This window comes from Danio rerio, chromosome 22 (genome assembly GCF_049306965.1).
Source record: "Danio rerio strain Tuebingen ecotype United States chromosome 22, GRCz12tu, whole genome shotgun sequence".
In the NCBI taxonomy this organism is placed as follows: domain Eukaryota; kingdom Metazoa; phylum Chordata; class Actinopteri; order Cypriniformes; family Danionidae; genus Danio; species Danio rerio.
In genome coordinates, this window is record NC_133197.1 from 27,153,338 (window position 1) to 27,181,095 (window position 27,758).

At 37.4% G+C, this 27,758-nt stretch overlaps 1 protein-coding gene across 2 annotated transcripts; it reads left to right on the forward strand.

Annotated features, from left to right (window-relative positions):
• The first annotated feature begins 2,620 nt into the window (after positions 1–2,620).
• Positions 2,621–27,568, forward strand: capn8 (calpain 8). Of its 2 annotated transcripts, none has more exons than NM_001244080.1 (21): positions 2,621–2,914; positions 4,260–4,329; positions 12,028–12,146; positions 14,322–14,455; positions 14,620–14,788; positions 16,669–16,752; positions 16,827–16,912; positions 18,452–18,526; positions 18,611–18,771; positions 18,849–19,018; positions 19,120–19,131; positions 21,499–21,710; positions 23,876–23,912; positions 24,335–24,400; positions 24,482–24,543; positions 24,651–24,714; positions 24,859–24,927; positions 25,348–25,426; positions 26,117–26,233; positions 27,213–27,271; positions 27,356–27,568. In NM_001244080.1, exons 1-21 carry the CDS (start codon positions 2,678–2,680, stop codon positions 27,377–27,379), a joined length of 2,106 nt encoding a protein of 701 aa, NP_001231009.1. In that variant the 5' UTR covers positions 2,621–2,677; the 3' UTR covers positions 27,380–27,568. The 2 variants fall into 2 exon arrangements, with proteins under 2 accessions (NP_001231009.1, XP_073792402.1); XM_073936301.1 differs by having other exon boundaries at positions 2,641–2,914; positions 24,482–24,539; positions 24,650–24,714.
• Positions 27,569–27,758: the final 190 nt, after the last annotated feature.

Consider the following 27,758-nt stretch of genomic DNA (forward strand, 5'->3'; position numbering starts at 1 on the left):
ATCCAAATTATATCAGTAGTAGTTTTGTTTTCATGTGACGTTGCACAAAAATAATGATAAACCTTTTTATGATTATTGACTTATCCAAGTCCATATAATCATAGTAATCATTTATTCATTCTTTTTTTTCGGCCTATTCCTTTTATTAATCATGGGTCGCTACAGCGGAATGAACTGCTAACTTATCCAGCATATGTTTTATGCAGCGGTTGTCCTTCTAGCTGCAACCCATCACTGGGAAACATCCATACACACTCTCATTCACACACACACTACGGACAATTTTAGTTTACCCAATCCACCCATAACACATGTCTTTGGACTGTGGGGAAACTGGAGCACCAAGAGAAAACCCACACGAACAGTGGGAGAACATGTAAATTCCACACAGAAATGCCAACTGACCCAGCCGAGGCTCGAACCAGTGACCTTCTTGCTGTGAGGCGATCGTGCTACCCACTGCGCCGCCGTGACACCCAATAATAGTAGTAATAACAATAATATTCTGCTCAAACCCAAGTATATAGAACAACTTTATTTATTTTTTCATTGACAAAACAATTAAAATATATATATATTTTTTTAAATGAGATAAATCAACACAATTCTTGAGGTTTTTTGAGAGGACAAATGAATTGTTTTATGTTCAATCCAGTTAAATTTGTAAAAAAAAAAAATTAAGTTAAGTTAATTGGTTTGTGTTAGAACAACATGAAATAATTGTGTGGAACCCAGCATTTTTACAGTGTATGTAAACAAACTGTAATTTAAAGGGTTAAGATATTTATTTTTAGAAGTTATCATCATTACTAATCAGTGTTGCATAAGTTTTTTCAAAAAGAAAGTAATTAATTGCTTATTACTTTCCCAGAGATGGGTTGCAGCTGGAAGGGCATCCGCTGCATAAAAACATGCGCTGGATAAGTTAGCGGTTCATTCCGCTGTGGCGACCCCTGATTAATAAAGAGACTAAAGCCTGGTATATACTTCTGCGTCAAGTGACTGGCGTAGCTAATGGCGCATGCAACACGCGTAGCTGTGCATTTATACTTCTGTCTCTGTTGATCTGCATTAACACCTCCAAAATGCTAGTTGGCAGTGAGGTGTTAATGGTTCTCTGTTGTCGAGTTTCTTCGCCTGGGTTTTGTACTTTCTGAACGCTTCAGGGATATACAAGTGACTCAAACTCACTCATTTTGAGGCAGGAACCGGTGGACGTGCAACAACTTTAACTATGAGGTAAACACAAAACAAAACTTTCCATCAGGAGCTCCTTCGCGGGACTCCACACATGTAAACAATCGCGGCTCTCGGTCCCGCTCAGACTCGTCAGCACTACCAAGCCAACCAATCACAAAGCTTGCACTACGGGTCGTTGCGACGTGAAGTTACATTTTTTGAGAGGTGCACGTCAGCGACGCCGACGGCCACGACGTACGGCTATGCCTCAGCGGTATGTGGCTGCATTTCATCTTTAAAGCGATCGCTGCGTGGCGGTATAATGTCATTCCTTTTCGTGTTTACCAGTGACAGCTTACCTCTTTGTGGACAGCTTTTTCACTGTTACTAATTTGCCCAGTGGCTCACCATGTACGTTGGTGGACTTGTGACGTGGAGCGGAGTTGACTGTGATGACAGGGTTTAGGTCCAGCCAAGAACGATTCCAGCACACATTTAAGACAAAAATAACAGCCAAAAAATAAAATAAACAACTAAATCGGCGGGTCAATCGGTGCTTTTAAAAAGTAGGGTTTAGGGAAGGAGGACGGTGGGTCAGTCGATCAGTCAGTGAGTCGACAGTGGCCTCTGGTGGATTTAAGCGAGAACAGCAGGTGCAAATGGCACTTGTGAGAGAAATTTGAGATCTGCTCAAGCATACACAGCGGCCTCTGGTGGGTTCACAAAAACAAATACTGCTTCTGGGACATATTTATTTTTCTCCACAAATGTATACAGCATTACATTTTCAGAATGAACCTCGATATTTGCATTTTTGTAAAGTATAAGAAACGGAAATTAAATGACATAAAATGAACAGTAATCCTTTATGTGTGTGTGTGTGTGTGTGTGTGTGTGTGTGTGTGTGTGTGTGTGTGTGTGTGTGTGTGTGTGTGTGTGTGTGCGTGCTTGTGTGTTTGTATGTGCATGTATGTGTGTGTGTGTGTAAAAAAGTAATTAAATTACAGCATCTAGTTACTTTTCCAAAAATAGGACTAACGCTGGTCAAGAAATCTCAGTAATCTCAGATAAGTCAGAACAAGTTTAAAAGATAAAAAACTTTTATGATGTTTTTGATATTTATATACTCTATCCTGATTATAGCTCAGAAAGAAGTGACTTATAAATCACCATTAGGGCCAGACAAAATCTCTGGATCTTTAGTATTTCTGCGCTGTATTTTGTAAAAGCATCTCATAAAGCAAAAAAATATATATAAATAACAAAAAATAAGTTCTTGTATCATAACTAATTTTATTTAAAGTTTTCATAGCAAATTCAATTTGAAGAGCCACACCCTGTGTTGGTTTGTATCACCTGGTAACAGGATGCCAAACCCTTGCTCCTATTCGCTTACAGGTCTCCGCCCACATTTACATACAACAGCTCTCATATAAAACCAGCATCCGGAGTCTCATTGTCACATTCACACAGAGACACTGGACTGAGACCGACCACAATGTCTAATATTGCAAAAGTGCTTTCCAGGAGACAGGACAGAGGAGAAGGGCTGGGGACAAATGAGAAGGCCATTCCCTACAACAAGCAGGACTACCAAAGCCTGAAGCAGGAATGTCTGGCTAAAAGAGCCTTGTTTTGTGACCCAACTTTCCCCGCTGAATCTGACTCTCTGGGGTACAATGAACTGGGACGATACTCCTTTAAAACCAAAGGAGTGCAGTGGAAGAGACCCAAGGTAATGTGCGTGTGTGTGTGTGTTTGCTTTCTTTGCACAGGTGGAGTTTAAGCAAATAAAAGGTGTGTTTTTGATGCTTGTGAGTGTTTAATAGAATATGTTTGTACTTGATAAAATCATTAAAATGCCATTAAAATCCATTTGTTTGCTCAGAGTCCAGAATAAAAGGCTCATTCAAACTTTATTCAGTGTAAATATCAGTAATAAATATTAATATGACATTAAGTAAGCTTAGACTGAAATTTTTTTGTCTCCCTTGTGTGTTTTTAGAATTCATTTCTATGTGATTCCTTTTATAAAATACTTAAGTTTTATCATATTTATCTAATAAATGTATAGAAATGAGGGTTGATTCAATGTAAAAGAGTAACTCAATGTGAAATTATATGAAGGGAAAAAACATTTTTTATATTGTTATTGTTGTCTTTGTGGCATTTAAAGTGTTTTTTCCAGCATAAATTAACCATTTCCAAGTAAAAAAAAAATAAAAAAACATGTTAAGATTCAATCTATATTAAGTGTATTTAAAAAAAACAACTTTTGACAATATAATAATACAAAAACTATATTATATATTTTTTATATTTATTATATATATATTAAATATTTTATATATATATTTTCACACTTAATCAAGTTCATTTTGATGTCAGTAAATTAAATGTATAAAAATGCTGATTTTTATGTATTTATTTTGCTCTATTTTAAAATAATTTCTCTTTTAGCTTGTATTTAACGTTTCCAAAACGATTAAACAAAATTCAATAACACTTAAGTAACAATTCACATCATTAACTACTGACTTATTACCTGCCTATTATTCAAATATTTACTGTTTATTAGTACTTATAAAGTATGATCTTATTCTACATTCTAAATACAAAATACTATCACAATAACTATTACCTTAATAATTATTAATAAACAGAAAATTTGTTGTAAATTGAGCTAATAGTGTCAGTTAATGGTTTGTCAATGGTGTGAATTGTGCATAAAAATAAAGCATGAGCATATGAATGTGTGTATGCACATAAATATTTGAATAAGTGCGTGTACTGATATAATCACATGGAAAATGATGGTTACTCAGTTTCCTCTTCAGGCGTATTAGGGTTTCTGTTATCGTGTGTTGATACTAATAACAACCAGTCTCAGCAGTCTGCTTTGTTATATAAATAGGGCTTTTCTTTCTTCTCATTTTATACGTAAATGTTAGTTCACCTGAAGCATATTCACCTTACAGTATGCGCTGTTTGCTTAGAGCAAATAAAGAGTGTTTTGTTATGCAGGTGTACCACTATACAGCGTAATATTATCAACTCTAATTGTTTTCATATTTTTAAAGGAGCTGTGCTCAAACCCTGAGTTCATCATGGACGGGGCCAATCGGACAGACATCTGCCAGGGAGCTTTAGGTGAGAAAAGATCCGTTATCCAATAGTGACCGGGTGTGGCTGTAATACAATAGAGCATCAATGATTAAAGGACAGACACTGTGGACAAAACATTACTCTTCATGCACCTGTCAGTAATGAGAAGTCCTTTTTTTCATCCTAATGTAAACAAAACATGCAAAAAACTTTAAGTGTTAGTTTTAGTGCATTTTATCAATGTGTGTCTGTACATTGCAAACAACTATCTGAATACAAGAAATCGATGAATGACTTAAGAAGATACAGGCTAGAAACAAGGCAAATTATCTGCCAGTGCAGTAACTTCAATCTTTGTTTTCGAAAATACTATTGGTTGGGTTTAGGGAAGAATGAGTGTGGGTCAGTCTATCGATCAGTCAGTCATTCAGTCAGTCGACAGCGGCCTCTGGTGAATTTATGTGAGAACAGCGGGCACGAATGGCACTCTCGAGAGAAATTTCAAATCTGAAAAATCGTACAGCGGCCTTTCATGGATTTGCGAAAAACAAAAACCACAAAAAACATAGCTCCTGGGATGTATTTGATGGTCTACAAAAATGTACATTAAGGTACGATTTCAGAATGAGCCGGGGTTGTTATACTTGGTTAGATGTCTTGAAAAAAAAACTAAAAATTATTATTTTTTGTTTTTTAAACATTCAAAGCACAATGACTTACAAATGATGACCAACCAACAACACAACAATTGACTATAAAAGATACAATATACAAACAATACATAAGAAAGTAAAATAATAATAGATAAATACAATGAGCCAATAATAATAATAGAAATTAAAGGAAAATACTATTTCCTGCAGAATTTATGTCTTTAAAATAATCTATGAAAGGTTTCCAGATTTGATAGAATTTGTTGATTGAACTTTGTAGTAAAGTTCGTTGTTGTGGGAAGAAGAGAGGGTCAGGTGAGCAAAATCTATTATTATATTTTAGATTGCAACACACGTGAGGCTGTGTGTGTGTGTGTGTGTGTGTGCGTGCGTGCGTGCGTGCGTGCGTGCGTGTGTGCTCTCTCTTCTCTCCCGACTGCTACTCAAGAAGGGAGTCTCTTCGGCGGCCTAATCACCAGAAAGACAGGTGTTATTTATCATTTCTGATTGACCTGCTGATTAGCCGCCGGGCTCCGAGCATGCTCTCCCCCCTTATTGCGTGTTAGATCACGCTTACCACTCCACAAACTTCTTCCTTTCTTAGGGAGAATCTGATTTTCTCCAGTTCCAAATGTTTTAATACATCCCCTTATTAGACGTATATAGAAGCAGCTTTTTTGTTTCCAGTTTAATATTATTAACCTCTGTAGTACACTGACAAATGGAACTATATTTTGTTCTGTGCTGTGTTTAGCTATCTAAAAATCAGTAATGCCTAGAACAGCAATAAGGGCGTCTGGTTCTATCTGCCTTAGACATATTAATTTTTTTAATGGTCAAACTTAAATCAAGTTATTATTACCGATAAAAATCAACTTCTAAAGAACAAAGCTGGTCTTGATTTTGTCTCTGGTTGTAAGAAAGCTAAATTTGCAGGCACATAAGTTTTACTAAGTAAGAAAAAAGGAGGAGAAATAATCTTAAAACAACTGTGTAAAATAATCTTACACAATCTGATTTATTCTTAAAACAAAATCAATACGATTTTTGGGGCTAGAAAAACGACACAAGATAGATACAAGATTTTATTCTACAAAATGTTCACAGTATTTCTTGAGATATGGAGTGATAAATAAGCAATTCCCCTTAGAAAATATATTATTGTTTATTTAGCCCTTTTCAAGTGGAAATTTCCCAAAGTTAAAAGTGATCATGTCTCCAAAATCTGTCATTTGGCTTCCAGCAAATAAATCAGACTTATCCACAATTCCCTGCTTTGACTTGATAAATAAAACAAGATTTTTGAACCTGAAATTATCCAAAGTTCAGGTGTTAGAAATGTATGCAACTTAGTTTATATTGTATTAGAAAATGCCTCCTTTACATAACATAATATAACATTTCAGAATATTTGTAATGCAAAAAATAAAAAAATAAAAAAACATTGTAAATGATTAAAAGCGAGCAATCATGTTTTTCTCACCATACTGTAAGTAGTCATTTAGAATGGCTAAAGGCAAAGAAGAGCTGATAGAGATCAGGCTGGCTTAGATGTGTGTACATCATGGCTCTGTATTTGAGTCACATGGTCAAGAAACAAGATAAAACAAGATTATAATTGTCTCTTTTTTCTCTCTTCTTATTTACTTTTTATTTATCTTATTTATGGGTTGTTTTATGGAGACTTATTTGCTAGTTTCAAGGATGGAAACTTTTGTATTGGGGCTCAATATTTAAAGAAGGGATGTCTTAAATGTCAATTACTGAATTTTATTTTGGTCCAAGCCAAATTAGCGGTGTACATGAGCATAAAGAACAAGATTTAAAAGATGTCTTGGAAAAAATGTTGTTTTGTTTTCTTCTTTTTTGAAGTCAAAAGCCGATCTTGTCTTTTTTTAATTGAAAAAGTTTAACAAAAGTGCACTGTGTTTTTAAAAGGAGAACTGCTTTTTATACACGTGTTATATTTATGCTAGAATTTTGGATTTGGGGTTTTATATATTGTGAATCTGTTTTTGTCATTTGTAAAAAAGGGGAATTCACAAGTGTAGCCATTCAATTAGTAATTTTTACACTAAAAACTTATGACAACAAATGTTTTATGCTACTTTAACTTAATTTCCTAAGTTAATCAGCTTTCAACTACCTTTGTTTAGCTATAGAAATTAACATAATATGCAGTCTGACTGAAGTTAAGATGACTAGAAAGGTTCATTTGAGTCAACTAAAAACCTATAGGGGTAAACGGGATGAACATTAGCGATTACCATTTATTTCACGATATACATATTTAAACAGGTACCATAGTTATTGAGATTTTTTTAACAAACTTAAATACTTCAGAAATTAAAACTTCAGAAATTCCTTGTACTCAGATCTAGATAAGCATGGATTCATTCCTTTTCCTTTGACTTAGTCTCTTATTTATCAGGGGTCACCAAAGCGGAATAAACCGCCAACTATTCAGGCAAATGTTTTACGCAGCAAATAACCTTCCAGCGACAACCCAGTACTGGGAAACTAGATAAACATACTTACTAAAATATGAATTTAGATTATTCTTTTTTTGACAACAAATTCCCCTTCAGGTCAAATTTAATTTATTAAAAAATAAATACCACTTACATCCTAAATATGACAAATTAAATATGTAAACACAAAAGGGCTTTTGAAAAATTCCAAGCGTTTCCCTCAGTTTCATGTAATCTATGCTCACTTATTTACATGTCACGCGATAAACTGAATAAAATAATTACCATACACTGTCATATTGCCCCCAGCCCTATTCATTCAGCAATCCTACAACCTGAACCACTGTCTAAAAAAACCTTACAAGGTGTTTATTTACCTGTATGACATGTTTGCTTTATGTTGACATGAGCACACTTTCCTCCACCCCAAACTCACACAGGCTCCTATTGTGTAGCACTAAAGACCATGACTGCTAAATTAAATCGTTACATTAGAAAAGACAATGATGCACGCAGCTTTTGATAATGCGATAAAAATGACTCACTTGAACAAAAAGAGATGTGTAAAATGAGCCAATGTCTCCAAGCAGACAGAAACCTGATGGAAAGTAATATGAGATGGGAGGACATTTTTCATCCGTCTTGCATTGGTGTTTAAAAGATATTTGATAGGTGCCTAAACATAGACGTCTTGGCTTAAACAAGGCAAAATTTGGGCTGTCAGTGAAAATCTAATAGACTTCTAGTTCATAAATCAGGTCATCAAATACACTCAAAACATTATTTTTGCTACTTGTACATACTTATGTAAAATAAGCCGAATTAACACAATTCTTCCGTTTTTGTGGGGACAGCATCATTATTTTATGTTCAATTTAAGTTGATTGAACATTTAAAAAAAGCTGTCGTTAAGAATACTCAACAGTTGTGTTGTTTCAACACATTTTAAATTAGTTGTTTGAACAAAATTTGGTAACACTTTATTTTGATGGTCCATTTGATTATTACTGTCTGCTTGATATCTGCTGATTTTGCTCCTTCAACAGACATTTAACTGACTATAAGAAACTTTGCAAGTACATGTCAACTTACCCTAACCCTAGCCCCAACCTAACAGTCTACTTATAATATAATGAGAATTAGTTGACATGTAGATGAAATGTAACTTAATTCAACAAATGGACCATCAAAATAAAGTGTGACCGAACCAACAGCAAAAGTCCTTGTGTGCAGTGTGCAGATTAGACGTAACTCACAGGTGTAGTGATTCCTTCTTATCTATTTGTTTACATTGTTAGATGTCTATTAGATTTTCACTGACAGCCCAGATTTAGCATTGTTTTAGCCTATTATAGTAATAAACACAAAATGGTTTGGTGGACAAGCTTAGAATGTGTATGCTTGTAAGCAAATATTCTCTGGGGAATGCAATACATATGTAAAAAAGAAGTGAGAAGTTGTGTGGGCGAATATAAAATTTGACTGGGGATTGCAATACGTTTGCTATATAACAAATGTTGTGGTGGCAAATTCCAAATTTCTTGGAGGAGTCTCTATAATATTCTGGTGTTTAGCTTAAGTTCCTCTATCAGTTTAAGTTGATTGGCCTTTTTCATTTGCTTTGTTATTGTCTTATTAAGCATTGTTTCAATGATACCTCAGATACTGTAATTTCTCCACATATGAACAACTCTGCCCATTTTATTTTCCTTTAGCTATTCTCCACTCCATTCAAGCCGGTCAGAATGATCATATCAATAGTACAAATAAAGAGTTCAGATGCAAAGGCCTGATGTTTGAAATTTAGTTTTACAACCTCAAAATATATGTTTATGTTTATATGTTTATAAAACAAATATGTTTATGTTTATCTATTTTACTTTAAAGGCAAAGATTTATTGCCATAGAAAGGTGAAATTAATGAACCTACTCAGAGGAACCTGAAAAAAGGCTTATTTTAGATTAATATTTCATATGGCACTTAAGAGAGAACTCTTTAAGTGAAGTTTAATATATTAAACTAATTCCAATGGCTCTGGCTTCTTGCTGGAACATCTGGCATATCTGCGCGGAGCTGGCACGTTCTCCCCATGTCCGCGTGGGTTTCCCCCGGGGGTCCCCGGTTTCCTCTCAAGGCCCGAATACGCTCCACATTATAGACCAAATAAACCTAAGTCTCTTTTACAAGATGTCTCGCTCTCAGGAAGTTCACATTGGCCTTAGCTGCGGGGGAAGTTTTAAAATCATAATGTGCTCAATCTCCCCTCGCCCTGCAAAGGGAGGGAGCCCTGGACTCGAGGATCCCTGGAGCTCAGGGCTCTCTCCCAGGACAGCATACCAAACAAGCTTTTGTAAATCATGAGTTAAGTGTGAACTCTTAAAATGTTCTGTGTCAGCACAAGTGACTTTACCTATCATGTTTTATACCATTTTAAACATCAATGTGCGACTTGTACATTCACAGAAATAAACATATAAAAAATAAACAAATAAATAGTATACGTGTCACATGGGTCTAACACAGTGGTTCTCAAACTGCGGTATGTGTACCACTAGTGGTACGCGGGCTTCCTTCTAGTGGTATGTGGAGGAATCAAATATGTCAAATATGCTACATATATTTCAAAATTTATCAAAAATGATTTATATATGAATATGACATATAATGATATTTATTATATGACATATAGCCTGTATTTCTGGGGTCCAGGCAACATTTTCAGGTGTTGATGAATTGGCTACTATGCTAATACTTTACATTTAAGTACAGCACTTTTCTTTTTACCCTAAGCACATTTTAATTTAAATGTTGGCGTTTTTAGTTTGTTTTTTTACATTTAAGCACAGTACAGTGTTAACTTTCAGACTAATTATGTTTAAAGTGGCTGACAATAATAAATATTCTTAATAACAGGAATTAATCTGCCACGTTTTTTAACTGTACAGAGCTGTAGCTGCTTTACTGGGCTTACTATGCTACTGTATTTCAATACTGCTCATTATGGCGGTACTTGGAAAGACAATTTTTTTCTGAGGTGATACTTGATGAAAAAAGTTTGAGGACCCCTGGTCTAACAGACAACAAACAAAAAAACAAAAATCACACATTGGTTATTTAAAACATCTACAAGTCTGTGTTTCGATTTCTTAATCAGTTATATTATTTTAAACAAATTTAGAGAAATAATTTCTTTAAACAGCAACTTTGTTTGTAGATTTATCCATGGAAAAGATGCTGCGTATTTAAAAGCCTTTTTTCCCATCTCAGTCTGCACTTTAGAAACAGACAGTACATAATTATCCTGTGATCGATGGCCATAGCTGAGGACAGTTTTTTTAACAAACGTAATTCTGGAGATTTTATAGGAGTAAACACAATATAGATTTGTAAACAAAGATATGTCAATGCTTGAGCCTACAGATGTACAAAGCAGACCAACCTACCCTAGTAAACAATGATGAGTAAGAAATTTAAAACTAGTTATAAATATTAGTGCACCATGGTAAACAGTATTTAATACATGCAGACTTGTATATAGATAACATAACCATAGTCCAATATCGACATAAATGTTGCATCAACCAGCTTCTTTTTAACATCAAAAGAAAGGCAGGCTTTAATTCTAAAATAGAACATTGAAATCACTTTGATTTTTTACCAATTGCTGAATGTGAGAACCAAATGAAAGAGTATCATCAATTAAAATTCCAAGATATTTGTACTTATATTTGTATAATCCCAACAAAAATTTGTAATATTTAACCCACTGCAAAAGGTATCCCCTTATCTGTTGTCTTCAACTCAAATTACCTCGTTCCCCTGAAGTCACAAACTCTTCAGATCTAAAGCATTCCACAATGCAAATTCCCATTGTTATACAAGCACCTGGGGGATATTCAGTCTGTTTAAAAAAAAAGAGACTCTTTAGGGCGATTCTGTAGCTAGGTCAATTTTAAGCTTATAAACTCCATACTATAGCTCTCAAAAGATAGGTATGCACCTTTTATACTTTTAGGTGCCATTTAAACCAATGAGTTCTGGCTTTAAAACTAAATTTTCTTAAGGTTATGCCTAGTATGCAAAGCACAGTTATTAACATAAAAACAGAGCGCTTTAAGATACTAATGAGTTAAATAAAGTGATCAAACGTTCATCTAAATTCATTTATCATGATTATTATTATTGGAAAAATCATCTCTTATAAAATGGTGTCAGACATGAGTGTAATTGAAACTAAAAACAGACCAAACAGCAGACTAAAAACCAAACATGCTAGCAAAAGTTGGTTCTTCAGTGGCATCACTGCAAAAACACACTTTATTTACAAGATCATAGTTTCAGCCACAGTTTCAGCAAAATCCTTTTGATTTAAGACACTGTTGTGAAAAATATATAATGAAACATGGGAGTGGTTAAATAACTAAGCTTGAAAATTGCAGTTTCAAAGCACACAGTGGTTGATCCATGAACCATCAGTCTTGAGCCACACAAAAACAAAGAAGCCCAGGCTAATCCTACAGGCTGTCTCTGTAATGAGTGCAACAGAAAACAGTAAAATCATCAGCTTAATGCAGAATAACCCAATAAGTAACTAATGAAGTTCATGTTTCATTTGCAGGAGACTGTTGGCTTTTGGCGGCCATTGCGTCTCTGACTCTGGATAAGGAAATCCTGGAACGTGTAGTTCCATCAGGACAGAGTTTTACAGAGGATTACGCTGGCATCTTTCACTTTCAGGTCAGAACATGTTTTTAAAAATCTGAGACCACCAGGAAAAATCTGGGACTAAAATAAAAAAAAAAATGATACCATGCTGCTATACTGAAGTCCCTTATTTATTAGGGATCGCCACAGCAGAATGAACTGTCAACCATTCTGACATATATTTTATGCAGCAGATACCCTTCCAGCCCCATCCCTAAACTCAACTGTCATTGAATGATTAGCAAATTGTGCTAAAATGAGGTCATACACAGTCATACAAATAAGCCACTAAATAAAAATGTTACTACATTCTAGTGAGATTGCGTTGATAGGTTTGAGACAGACTTGCATAATGCTAGTCTATGGTCTTTATTTGCTCCCACATCAGTATCTACATTGACCATCAAATACTGTAGTTATAGCATACGCCTGGAAGAGATTGTATTGTTGACTTGCTGGGATGACACTATGGCCCAATCCCATCTCTATTTTTTTTACCCCTTCCTCTTGGCCCTTAAAACAGAGGCCCTGTTTACACTAGTGCGTTTTAATTATAAAACGGCGTTTTAGAATGAAAACGATCTGCGTCCACACTAGCGTTTTACCCAGCTTTTCTGAACTGCTCTCCGTCCACACCAAAACACTGAAAACACACATCACGTGACCACACACACACACACACTCTCGGGCAAGCGCTGCAGCATTTCTACCCAGATGAGAGCTGTGCTGGTCGGACTGCTCATCAAGCATCTCCCGCTGGATCTAATCTCACTATATTTGCTAAACGTGATATTTAATTAATCTTGTTGTCTATATCTAACGACATATTCCACGACTTTGGTCTTTTGAATCGATTCACAGATAACGTGTTTTGGCTGAGCGCAAAAGATAAGTTTTGCGCAAAGATAAGTTAATGATTAATGTAACCACGTACATTCTGTATATTGACTGATTGCTTTCCTTCATTTCCTATAATGTATAAACTTATTATGTGTTATACTTTCATAATGGCTATCCCTAGTAGCAAAGAATTCTGGCCCAGATTTGGCATAAAGCTGGCACAGCAGGCATTCATCCGGCACTGGCATACAGCATGTGGCCAAACATGGCCCAGGTTTGGCAGAGGCGGCACCGTCTTTAAGGCAGCACACAAGATTTGGGCCAGATGAAAAACGTAGTATTTAGCCCAGATTCAAAAATTTGATAAGTGGGCCATGTGAGTTTGGCCAGTCTTGACCCACATTTAAAATACACTAAAATCATTTTTGAGTAAAGAAAAAAAATTCTACCAATCTGGTCACTTTGAGAAAAAGCGTGCCCATAGTGTGCCTAAAGCGCATCACTCCGTGGGTTTCTCAATTTCATTGCAATCGTGACACACCAACCTATCTGGCCCTGTTCAGGCCCAGTTATGAGTTATTAACTTGGCTGAGACTTGGCCCAGATATGGTCCGTGTTTGGCCCTTGTCTGGAAGCCAGATTTGGTCCAGTCATGTACCGTAATTCACTGCGGCATGTGGGCCAAGCAAAACGTGGGCCAGAGAAATTTTGCTATGTGGGATATTATTGATTATTAAAACTGACATTCAGCAAAGCAAAGGATACGTTTAATATTTTCAATGAAAATGAAAGTGATGTTATATAGGCTCTGTTTTATTATAAATACAGTGAAGATGCAGCACGACGCCTCAGCATTTCTGCTGTCTGTTAAGTTGTTAGTATCTAAAATGAAAATAGCAGTTCCTTAAATCATGTTTTCATTTTATTGTTGAGAAAGTGAAACAACGTAGCCAGGATGATGTGAATGAAGTTATAAAGTACACTGTTCCCTTTGAAGATTTAGCGGACATGTCCTCGAGGGTCTGTTTTTCATATCAAACTTGCGAAGTCTGAACTTACAGGGAAAGGATGCGAGACTGAACGGTGTGTGTGTAGGTTACTTAATATTGAGGAAAAGCCCCAATCAGATTTTCCGTTTTCAGATGTCTCCGTTTTCCCCCATTCACACTGAGACGGAGCAGCAGCATTTTAGAATGAAAATGGCCTCTACAGCGTTTTCGAAACGCTAAGTTTTCTGTGCTCGAAAACTCTGGCGTAGTGTGGACGGATGGCGAAACCGTAGCAAAACTTATGTATTTTAGCCTAACTGTTTTAGTCAATAATATACCAATTACAAAATGTAAACATGTGGTTGTTTTCGTATCTCAGTTTTGGCAGTATGGCGAATGGGTGGATGTGGTCATTGATGACCGGCTGCCGACCAGAGATGGGAAGCTGCTGTTTGTGCACTCAGCCGAAGGCTCTGAGTTCTGGAGCGCTCTGTTGGAAAAAGCCTATGCAAAGTAAGTGTGGATAAACTGCTGCTACTTCCTGAAATGTAATAACGAACAACATGATTCTGAGTCATCTGAATCGCTTGGTAAACACTGTACCTGCAACCACATCCTACAAAACACACAACATGTCAAACATCCATGACGGTGGTGCTAATTCCTGTATTTCCAAGGGTAAATGGCTCATATGAAGCGCTGACAGGAGGTTCAACCACTGAGGGATTTGAGGATTTCACTGGAGGAATCACTGAGAACTATGAGCTGAGCAAAGCTCCTCCCAATCTGTTCAAGCTCGTACAGAAAGCACTGGCGCTGGGATCATTGCTGGGCTGCTCTATTGACGTGAGTCCCATTCATCATCAATTTGAGCTTATGACTCTTCTGGAGCAAGATAAATGCCATTTAAATACGTAATACTCCAGAGATTTTTAGTTAGATCTTTTACTAGAGCAGGTTAACAAACACAAATGTTCGGCTTTATTCATGAAGATCTAGATTAGAGGATACTAATTTACTTGTGAAATCCAACAATTTGCATGTGCTTCTTGTTTTGTTTGTCTCACCCACATGTAAAGGTATAGTCTACCCAAACATGAAAACTACCTCATCATTCACTAGTACTCAAGTGGTTCTAAACTTTGTGAACTTTATGAATTTCTTTCTTCTGTTGAGCATGAAAAATTTAACTCTGAAGAATGTTGAAACAAAGCAGCCATTGACATTAATAGTCAAGTAATATCATGTCATTGTCTGCCGTTTATCTGGATCCGGATTAAGCAGAAAACACCCCAGACAGCTCCTCCAGCTCCCCCAAGGGGATCCCAAGGCTTTCCCAGGCAATCCGAAAGACACAGTCTCTGGCTACATAGCAAAATTTCTCTGGCCCAGATCTGGCCCATACGCTCAGTTTTTGCTTGGCCCACATGCCGCTGTAAATTACGGTACATGACTGGATCATGTCTGGCATACACGGCCAAACATGGACCATATCTGAGCCAAGTCTCAGCCTAGTCAATAACCCAGAACTGGGTCAGATGTGTTGGTGTGTCACAACTGCAATGAATACGATAAACGCATGAAGCATTTTTTCTTAGGTGTGCTATGAGTGTGCTTTTTCTCGAGTGACCTGATTGGTAGAGTTATTTCTTTACTAAAAAATAATTTAAATGTATTTTAAAAATGGGTCTTGATACGCCAAACTTACGTGACTAACATATACATTTTTAACATCTGTACCAAATACTGCATTTTACATCTGGCCCAAGTCTTGTGTGCCACCTCTGCCAAACCTGGGCCATGTTTGGCCCACATGCTGTATGCAAGTGTAAATAAACACCTGCTGTGCCAGCTTTATGCCAAATCTGGGCCAGAATTCTTTGCTACCTGGGTGGGTTTCTTCCCGATGGGACAAGCCCAAAACACCTCCCCATTCTGGAGGCATCTAAAATAGATGTCCATGCCACCTCTACCAGCATCTCTTGACACATACATTGTAAGAACAAAAATACCAGGGAAGTCTATAGCTGTTTTTTCCCCAACATTCCTCAGTATATCATAAAATTGTGTTCAACAGATGAAAGCAACTCAGGTTTGCAAAAAGTGTAGGGAGAGTAAATGATGATAGAATGTTAACTTTTAGCTAAAGTATCAGGAGATAGAAGTGTGATTTTATTGGCTTAATTAAAATAAATGAGGTATACAAAAGAAAATAAACATTCATTTTGTTCTATTCTGTTCTATTTTACCATATTTTAGCTTTATTATACATTACTGTTCCTATATATATATATATACATATATATATATATATATATATATATATATATATATATATATATATATATGTGTGTGTGTGTGTGTGTGTGTGTGTGTGTGTGTATGAAATTTTAGAAACTTTATAAATGTATTTGATGTAACCTTTAATTAATAGAATGTGTCCTTGCTGGGTCATTTTTTTTTTAAATAATGAATAAAATGCATTTGTATGGTATTTTATGTAAATTTTACATCCATATTTTTAAAATGAAAATAAAATTCCCTATAATTTTATATCAGCAAAAATAATGCATTTATTCGATACTTTTAAAAAGAAAAATCACATTTATTACCTGAATATGTATCCCTAATAATAAATTAACACTTATTAACAATAATTAATAACAATAATAATAATAACTAAAAATGCCCAGAAACTAAAATAATCATGTGTAATTGTTTCACAGATTACCAATTCATATGAGACTGAGGCAGTGACGAGTCTGAAGCTGGTGAAGGGACATGCATACTCAGTCACGGCTGCAGAGGAGGTCAGAAAACACCACCAATACAACAATACAGACTCAACAGAAATAACTTTTATTGACTGTAAACATACCTGCAGGTTCACTTCAGAGGCAGTCTGGTTCAGCTGGTGCGAATCAGGAACCCGTGGGGTGAGGTGGAGTGGACGGGGGCCTGGAGCGACAAGTGAGTTTCCCAAACAAATAAACATAAGCTGTTTTCATCACCATATTTTAATGCGTATTTTGTAAACATATCTGAAGATCACAAATTATTTAGCCAAAGGTACATATGGCTGTATTTCATCTTTACATTGGGGTGGTATAACTACGGGGGTGAGACCGCTTACCTCCATATGGACGGCTAACGGATTCGGCATGTTACCTGAGGATGGAAAGGTGTCACGCAGGAAAGTGGAGAGCAAGGGGCGGGGGTGTGTGGGGTGAGGGCTGTCGGATGGCAGGAGGCTGGCGTGGACGAAGGACGAAAGTGAAAAGGACCGGGGTTGATGCGGACAAAAGTGAAGAGGGTTGGGGAGTTGCGGAAAAAAGTAAAAGTGAACAGCGGACGGGGCAGGAGGGCAGTCAAGGAGGTGGATCGGTAAAATCAGGTGCCCTGGCTTTGAGTCTGGGGAAGAATGGTTCCTGAAAGCAGGTAAGACAAAAACAAAAGCTAAAAAATAAAGCAAACAAGTAAATAACAGGGTGGTAAAAAGAACAACAAAAACAACAAACAAAATCAGGAGGCTTTCTTTTTGTGGATTGCTTTTTAAAACACTTTGGTTGGGTTTTGGGAAGGGGGAGGGTGGGCCAGTCAATCGGTCAGTCATTCAGTCAGTAGAGAGTCAGTCAACAGCGGCCTCTGGTGGATTTATGTGCTGGTGCGAATAGCACTCTCGAGATAAATTTGATATCTGAAAAAGCGTACACATCCGTCTCTGGTGGATTCGAGAAAACAAAAACTGCAAAAAAATGTAGGTCCTAGGACGTATTTTGCTCTCTCCAGAAATGTATATGAGGTATGCAATGAGCCTGGTTTGTCCGGAAAATTGCCAAAAACACCGGATTATGTCTGCCAGTCCAGTATCTTACCTTGTTAGTAAAATGTACCTGTAGGAAAGTGATAATGCGTCTCCAGCCCTCATCAGGCAGGTAAAGGTCAAAACAGGGACGTACAGGGGAATGGTCGGGACTTTGTAAACAGTAAAACAAAGCAAAAGTCAAAAACATAACAAGGCAAACACTTCATTATGCTCACTTACAGTTTACAAGACTCAAGCAAAGCTTGTGTGAAAGTGTGGTGTGTATATAGTCCAGGTAATTAATGAAGATGAGTTTCAGCTGTGTGTGTGTGTGTGTGTGTGTGTGTGTGTGTGTGTGTGTGTGTGTGTGTGTGTGTGTGTGTGTGTGTGTGTGTGTGTGTGTGTGTGTGTGTGTGTGTGTGTGTGTGTGTGTGTGTKTTTGTGTGTGTGTGTGTGTGTGTGTGTGTGTGTGTGTGTGTGTGTGTGTGTGTATGTGTGTGTGTGTGTGTGTGTGTCCGGACGACTGTCAGCTGTGGCAGGAGTGATTAGAGCCAAGACTTCTGACAGTTGTAGTTTAGTTCAGTGGCAGACCTTTAGTTTTCCAGCGATCTGCAACTGCTAGATCGCTGGTGATCATAACACACATATTAAAAAAGGGGAATAGAATCTTGAAAATACTATAAAAACAAAAATGTCTTTTTCAGTTCCAAAGAGTGGGACAGTGTCCGACCAGAAGAGAAAGCTAAACTGGATTATTCAGCTGAAGATGGAGAGTTCTGGTAAGATTTTTATTCCTATACTCCAACTCAACACGTAACTTCACTAATGACTAATCTTCTAACTAATCTTCTTCGTCCTCTCAGGATGGCGTATTCTGACTTCATACAGCAGTTCTCCAAGTTGGAGATCTGTAATCTGACTCCTGACACTCTTTCGAGTGAAGAAGTGAATCGCTGGAGCTACAGTCAGTTTGAAGGCAACTGGAGGGTGGGCTCCACTGCGGGAGGCTGCAGGAACAACCCTGGTAGATCCAATCATCCACAATGTGCTTGAAAACAAGCTTTGTTTGCACTGTTCAACTGTTTGGTTTCTTCTCTCCAGCAACGTTCTGCTCAAACCCTCAGTTTATGATCAAGCTGGAGGAAATAGATGATGATCCTCATGACGGAGTGAACGGCTGCACATTCCTAGTGGGTTTGATACAGAAAGATGGTCGTAAAGACAAGCGCTTTGGACGAGACCTAAACACCATCGGCTTTGCCATCTATAAGGTAATTTGCACAGGACTATCACTTATACTTCTGAAACAAGTGATATTACGTGCGACAGCTTGTGAATAATGAATAATGTCAAATGTTTTTGTGTTTTTCAGGTTCCGGATGAGGTATTTATGAACTTCATTCTTCTTGGACACAAGAGTCACTTGACACCACTTATTTAACCTGTCTTTTTTTCAGAGAGCCCCTAAAGCAATGGTCTTTAACTCAATTCCTGGAGGGCCGCAGCTTCTGCATAGTTTACTGTAGCTCCAACTCTAACCTGATTAATAGTCTCTTGTAGTCTTGAACACCCTTGATTAGTTGGGTGAGCTGTGTTTGATTAGGTTTGGAGCAAAACTGTGCAGAACTGCTGTCCTCCAGGAATACAGTTTGAGACTTATGCCCTAAAGGGACATGGCCATGGTTAAAAAAGAAAAGAAATGGAGATTATTGTGAGACTTTTGATTGTAGAACTTGTGACTTGGAAAGCACAATCGTTTTGTGAAGTTTCTTGGAACAATGCAATGCATTTGTGAGAGAAAACCAAATTTGTATAAAGAATAGGGATAAAGTTTTTTCAAGAGTTCACACTTAGCTGATGATTGATAATAAAGCTTGTTTGGCATGTTGTCCCTGGAGGGAGTCCTGAGCTCATAAGATTCTCAAGCCCTGGGCTCCCTGAGATGGGAGTTTGAGCTCAGGTAGATCTCGAAGAACTACCCCGACTTATTTCTGGCTAATGATAGATATAGGGATGGCTAATGAGAGATATATGGCTTACTAAGAGGTCGACTATGATGCCAATTTAGAATGTTCAATTTATTCATGTCGCATGTTTTTGGACCGTGGTAGGAAACCAGGAAATCCGAGGGAAACCCACGTGAACACGTGGAGATCAGACAAACTCACACAGAAATGTAGACTGGTTCGTTAGGGACTGTAACCTTTGACATTCTTGCTGTGAGGCAACAATGCTAACCACTGGGCCACCGTGTCACCCAATCTAGAAAGGAGGAGTAGTAGGGGTGGCAGGGTTTTTTCTCAAGACAAAGATACTGAGGTTAGAATCTCTAGTTGTTTATATTAAATCAGGAATGGTTGGTGAATCATGTGTTAGTCAATGCGGGACCAGCCATGGATAATCATAAGCATGTGATCCTCTCGAAATTAGTTCATAAATAAACTTCACTTTATGAAACAACATCAGTCAGCAATATTGGAAGCAAATAACGTAAACAATAGCACTGAACTGAAGGAGATGTGCAAATTTAGCTGATTATTGCTGCTGAAAACGATCAATTATTGTCATGTTTTGGAATGTGCTGATCGGTCGGAGGAGAAAAAAACATTTAGACTGCCATAAGTTATTTCAAATCAAGCAGAAGATAGAGAAAAGACTGAGAAACAAAAGTTGAAGCAGGATTTTATTCATGTTTGTTCTTAGCATTTCAGGTTAAATAAGTGAAATATTAGGCTAACATCATAATTAATACTCCTCGTTTACTGTCTATTAATTTCAGTTTGTCAACATATTGCACACTTTCCTGCTTGCTAAGTCTTTCTATATGGTTTAGCAGTTTGTTTTCAGTGATTTAGACAGCAGAAATAGGCAAAAAAAAAAAATTTTCAGCAGTACATTTGCTGTGCAATTAATGCTGTGGTTTGCATGCAAGTATCTCCAGTATGGCCACACGTACAGATAACTAAATCAGGACATTAGTGCAAATCATGTATGTTTTTGCAAGACACTTGTTGAAATATCTAGCCAATTCCACGCATGTTCAATAAAATAGGTCAGGGGAGGATTTTCTTAAATATCAAACATAATAGTAATTTATTCGATACAAATGAATAATTCAAGGACAGAGCTCTGGGTTACGTTACCCCAATGCAATACAAGAATTACATTCAGGAGGTTCACAATTGACTTACATTTGCCTGTCTCCAGCATATATACACAACTGATATTAACTGGTGGAGTTTTGGTGTAACGCCACTTATCAGTCATTCTGCAGTCCTTTTGCTCTTGTACCCTAAACATACTTCCTCTTTCTGCAACCCTTCTCTACATACCAGAACTGAACAGTTAAGTGCATCTTCAATATATTTCACAACTTCTACAAGCATGATGCTCCTTGTGACATGTCTAGACTTCTTATTAGACAGTAGTTGGGAGCAAGGGCCTCCACATTATTTTATTCTTATTTTGCTATTTCCCCTTTTGCTAGCAGTTCCTTCTAAGAAGTAGAAGAAAAAGTATGCTTGGTCAATCTATAGTTTCATACAAAAGAATCTGTTATTAGTCTAAATATTATTTATCTAATAAAAAATAGACATAAAAGTAGTAAAAATAAATTCCTTTTTCACTACACACTACAAAAGTGTTGTGAGAAAACCTTGATGCATTTAAATATTCTTCCCACCTTTTCGACATTTTGTATCACCATGTCACATGGTACATTTTAATCCATTTTACATCATTGTGTTTGCAGTTAAAGGGTCGCAGCAATATTCATCTGGGCCCTGATGTCCTGCTGCGTCAGCGTTCAGTTGCTGGGAGCAACACCTTCATCAACCTGCGAGAGGTGAGCGAGCGCTTCAAACTGCCTCCGGGAGAATACATCATCATCCCCTCCACCTTTGAACCGCACCGCAAAGGAAGTTTCATTCTGCGGGTGTTCGCAGAAAAAGAGGCAGATGCTAGGTTTGTACTAGTTTTTTCTTCTCCTTTTCCCCCACAAATTATAATAGCACTTTGCATAGCTTGTCAGACTGTATAACCATGATCCCCATACCTGCCAACACCCCCGTTTTTCCTGGGAGTCTCCTGTATTTCAGACCCATCCCCTGTTTTTTCATTTTTTCTAAGAGGCAACACTCTAGTGCGATTTGGTAAACAGCCACTAGAGACTGCTAGTGTCACGAAGTGGCCATTTTAGAATGAAAACTCCAAAAGAACAACGGCATATTATAAGCCTGTAAAATAAACTATTAAAAGTGCTGATGATTGTAATAGTAAGTGTTATATTGTCGACTTTCAGGTTGTATCTTAGCTTTAATGCGCTTTGTAAAAAATAAATTAAAAACAAAGCAGCTGCTTATCATCATGATCCAATGGACAGTCGATTGCTTTCACTCTAAAATGGTGGAATCGATTAGCCGTTGCTGGGCTCTGCTGTTGCAATGGAACGTTCTATTGAGTGTTGCCTCTTGGTGATTCTAAGCTCTTTGATAACATGAAAGTGAGTGAGTGAGTGAGTGAGTGAGTAAGTGAGGGCCTACTCACACTATGCCATCCGTACCGTGCCCAGGCCCGTTTCCCGGATCATTTGAGAAGTGTGAGTGCGCTGAATCGGGCTCAAGCACGGTTCACTTGGCCGGCCCTGGCCCGGTTGGATGAGGTGTGCCTGAGCGCGGTTCACTTGGGCTTTGGCGCGGTACGCTTGTGTGTGAGTGCAAAACGTGGCAAAGCCCGAAACTGAAAGCGAGACGTGACTTTTAAGGGACTGTTTCATATGGATTTATTGATCATTCTTACTGTTCAGTGAACGCAAACTGCCGTAGTTTATTAAAGACGCAAACTCCTCACTTCACGACAGCTGCGCGCCTTCAGCAGACCTCCTCATTCCTGCAGCACGAGGGCTTTATGATTGTTTATGAGTGCCAAAAGTGGCGGATCTGTTCGGCGAAATATCTGACTGCGTGTCCCTGCATCCCTAAGGACTGTTTGGCGAAATATTTGACGGCATATCAAACGACTGAAACGATATAACTAGAGAAATCTCCACTGTGCTGCTGAGTGAGAGAGCGCTTCTCACTGAACAGCCCAGCAGCGATGATGTAAGCGTGCCGAAGCCTGTTTGTGGTGTGAGCACGGGCCGTCGGGGGAGCCAGGAGGGGGGACAAGCGTGCTTTGGCCCGGTTCGAGGCAACTGTACCTAGTGTACGGCCTAAGTGAGTAAGTGAATGAGTGAGCGAGTGAGTGAACCTTGTCAAGTTTTACCCATACTCATGATTGGTTCTATGCTTTGAACCTATCAAAGTGCACACACACATTTTGAGTGAAGAATGAGACACACAAACACAATCACACACTGTGAGCTTACACCCAGAGCAGTGGGCAGCTATTGCTTCCCATGCCTGAGGAGCAATGTGGGGTTAGGTGCTTTCCACAATCTTCAAAACACCATGAGGAAATGTTGAAACATTTTTTTTTCTACTAATGTTATCAAGGAATGCTTTGAGTAAAGTTAACACGGCAGATGGTTTTATGTTTGCTGTGTGGTTTCATTTTGAAGCTCGTGTTACTGAAAGTGTTGGATAGATGACTTCAAACTCCAGATGAGTCTTGTGAGTGTATGTAATTGATGAGTTGACTGTTATTCAAGTTGGTTTCCAATATGAAGGGCTCATCCCTATGCCCTAATTCTTTTGAAGGGTCCCTCTGAAGGGATTATAGAATAGGAATGAGCCCTTCAGAACTGAGTGCAGTGTGTGACACCAAACAGCTTGCCTGCTCAAAGGATCATTTCCAGAAGTGTCTTTCACTGATCACTTCTGTTTGGAATGACAATATATTACATTTGGAACACACCACCATCTTGAAATTATGACAACTGAGATGTTATATTCTGATATGGTGTTCATGTTTCTGAAGTCTGACAAGCTACAATTGTAAAGGATTTTTGTAAATCACACACACTCTGAGCTGAGCTTTAGTTTAAAATCATGCATTCAAATTTGAACCACACGGTGTCAGTGTTGCACAGGAGACCCATCTAGACCCAAACAAATCATATTGTACCTTGAACTTTCTAGTTTTAACATTCAAATGAATGATGAACGTGTTTCTGATTTTCATTCCTGCAGCCAGATTGGTACAGAGATCAGTGCAGATGTGAAAAAGGTGTGTTTATCTTTGATTTATAGAGTACAAAACACAGACACACTCACACAAATACTTGCAAATATGGTTTATGAAGACTCCAGAGACGCAATGTACTTTAAACTGTAAAAACTGTTTATTAAATGACCGTATCCTACCCCTAAATTTAATCTGGAAACCAAGAAATTGCTAAATTGGTATGCCAAAAGTGTATGCAAGTCCTCATAAACCAGAATAACAGAATACAATTACAGTAGATCATACTCATGTCATTATACAATTTTGAAACATTAATGTATAATTTTACATAACATAATACAAAATAATCCACATAATCAAGTACAGACACATTATATAAATTACATACTGTATATAACACATTTAACCTTGTGTTCCTATTTTCTTTTAAACAAACATTCAAGGTGCATTTTTTTCCTTCCTAGCATTTCATATCTGAGAAAGATATAGACCCACATTTCAAACGCCTCTTCAGTCAGGTTGCTGGAAGCGTAAGTCACAACTGGTCAATATAAATTTGAATCATTATCATGATTTTTCCCAGTTAGCATGATCTTCTCTTCCCTCTGTAGGACTCTGAGGTCTCTGTATTGGAGCTCCAGCAGATCCTGAACACCGTTGTCTCGAAACGTAAGAAAACACATTAACTTTTTTTTATTGACATATTTTAAATGTCTGAATTTTGCATTGGAAACTGCCTTGAAATAACTTCACCATCCTGCTGATAATTCTCACCTCAGGATCTAATGTGAAGACAGACGGATTCAGTTTGGAAACCTGCCGTCACATTATCAGCCTGCTAGATGTATCCTTACCTCACTGGTTCATTGAATGGAAACTACAGATGTTATTGAAGAAACTAATTTAAAGATATGGCAGCATCTGCCTGTATTCATTTCTCTAGTGTACTTTGCATCATTAGGCATTTTAACCCTTGACCCCAGTGCAGAAAGATGGCAGTGGCAAACTCGGCCTTCTGGAGTTTCACACACTGTGGATGAAGATCCAGAAATATTTGGTAAAATTTATATTTCGATCAAATTTTAAATGAATTACTTTCAGCCTTACTTTTTGAATGATGATAATAATAAAATAATAATAATCATCATCATCATCGTTCAGTTTGATGTTAAAGCTATTGTTTACCTCAGCGCCAGGTGGTACTAAACCTCAATGAAGATATTTTGAATGTTGGAAACTGGTAACCATTGACACCCATAAACGCTAAAACATTAAAGTCAAACAGTATGGAAGTCAGAGGTTTCCAGCATTCTTCAAAATCTCTTTCTTTGTGTTCAAAAATCTTTGAAACAAGTGAAGAGAAAGTTAATTATGACAGAATTGTATTATAAATAATTTATATGTAATGTATATAATTTTTTGGGTGAACTATCCCTATTAAATACCAAATGTGTTTTTTTTTCTGTCACCTCACAAGGAAATTTTTAAGCACCGCGATACAGACAACTCAGGTACCATGAGTTCTCTTGAGATGCGAGATGCGGTAAAAGAAGCAGGTAATGAGTTTTTTTTAGGAAGATAAATTAAAGTGAGTGTGAAGCTAAAGTTACTAAGACTTTTATTTCAGCATGTTAACAAACTTCCCTCTGAAACTGAATATTCAGTAGGAGGGGGCGCTTTCTTTTTGCGCATCATTCCCTCATAGCATACTAACAGTAAGAGTGGTGTAGTTAAGAAAATTGTGTCTGAAGCATCAAACTGACATCATCAGAGAAGGTCTGCCACTTTAAACACTGACACGAATGATCAGATTTGATTGAAGATTACCAAAACAACCAAGAAACAGAAATGTGCACACATCTATGAATTTCAAAGGCAGGTGCTCGATAAAAAAACAAACACAGTAGCAAAAGTTTAAAAGAAAATTGGCACACGGCCACTTTAGCTCTCAAAAAATTTAATGTCACAATGTTTCGACCAACATGGTCTTCATCAGGTTGATGACCATGATGAACCAAAACAAAAAATGCTTTACAGTGGATTAACTTTCACAGATTATTTGTTCACATAAAGAATAGCAATGTGCGCTAGCAAAATAAACATTGTCAATTTTGATTTCACATGTATTTTAAGAATGCTTTTCTGGTAATAAATAAATAAATAAAAATAAATAAATAAATAAATAAATAAAATGAGTAATAATTTTAGTATAATTTATTATCATTTGTTTGTGTTTTTCTGCACAGGGTTCCAGCTGAACAATGATGTACTCGAGGTGCTGATCGCACGATATGCCAACCAGGAATACGCCATTGACTTTGATAGCTTCGTCAGCTGCCTGATCCGCCTCGAGCTGCTCTTCAGTAAGTATATTCATGTCAAAACTAAACTCTGATAAGTCCTATCCAATCTGCTTCCAACTACATGTATGCATGTTTACTGCTGCATATTTTATATGTCTGTGAAGATGATGCCTTAATATGCTACTTTTGAAGAGGCTATATGAACATAAAGTTTATTATTATTATTATTATTATTATTATTATTATTATTATTATTACATGGTGCAGGTGATTGGTTGCTGTCGCCTTAGTAGCCAATGAACTTGCTCCTGAACACTTAAATAGCTCAGTGTTGTTTTTGTTAGCATATTTTTGGATTCCCAGCTCCACCTGTGTATAGATCTGCTATGAGGGTTACATGTATGTTGTGTCTGCAGCATGCATGTGTTATATTTGTTAGACAGTAATTTATAAATATACTGGCAGTACAAGTCTTTTCACTTGCACTCTGCGCCAGTAATCAAAGCAGCAGCAGCGTAGCAGGTTTATGTCGCCAAACACACTAACATTGCCATTTATTCATTTATTTTCCTTCGGCTTAACACCAGGGGACCTTATTTAACAGGGGTCACCACAGGAGAATCTACCACCAACTATTCCAGCATATGTTTTACACAGTGGATACCCTTCCAGCTGCAACCCAGAACTGGGAGATACCTATACACTCTCACACTTACACACACACTCATACACTACGGCCAATTTAGTTAATCCAATTCATCTGTACTGCATGTCTTTGGACTGTTGGGAAAACTGGAGCACACGGAGGAAACCCACACAAACACGGGGAGAACATGCAAACTGCACACAGAAATGCCAACTGAGAAGCTGGAACTCAAACCAGCGACCTTCTTGCTGTGAGGCGACAGTGTTAACCACTGTTGCCCAACATTGCCATGTACTGTAGATGTTTATTAACATACACAGCTGTCAGTGCAGAAATGTTTGTAGTGAACTGAAGTTTGGTTTACTGTAATGTTTTCATCTGTGCTCTACGCAGAAATGTTTCAACTGTTCGATAAGAAGAACACAGGGAAAATCGAACTGGATATCCTGCAGGTGATGCACATGTGTGGATGTAGATTTCAGTACACTCCTGATGAAGCGGGATTATTCACAGATGTGTTGTTTTGTGTGTTGCAGTGGCTCTGCCTGGCCCTCAGTTGATAATTCACTTACAGTAACAGCACTAGACGTCCTTTTATTTCCTGCAATTAAACTGAGGAGGACACAGCAGACCTGGATGAAGACCAAAGATGAATCTATTTATCTAAACCTTGAATTGGATTCAAAATGCAATTTTGCTTATGGTGCTCATCTGCTGAAAATAAAACCTTCTACTACAAGAATTAAAAAGACTAAATTACCTTTTTTTACATGTTTGAAAAAAAGTTTTAGTGATTTGATGTGTCTTTACAAGTATAGGGTGTGGCTTAAAAAAATAACAACCCCAAAATCAATGTTTTTCTTGCACTAACTATTTAGTTCCAGTTTGGTTATTTTTTGGGAAACAAATAAGCTTTGAGTATGTTCTGTACATTTCTTT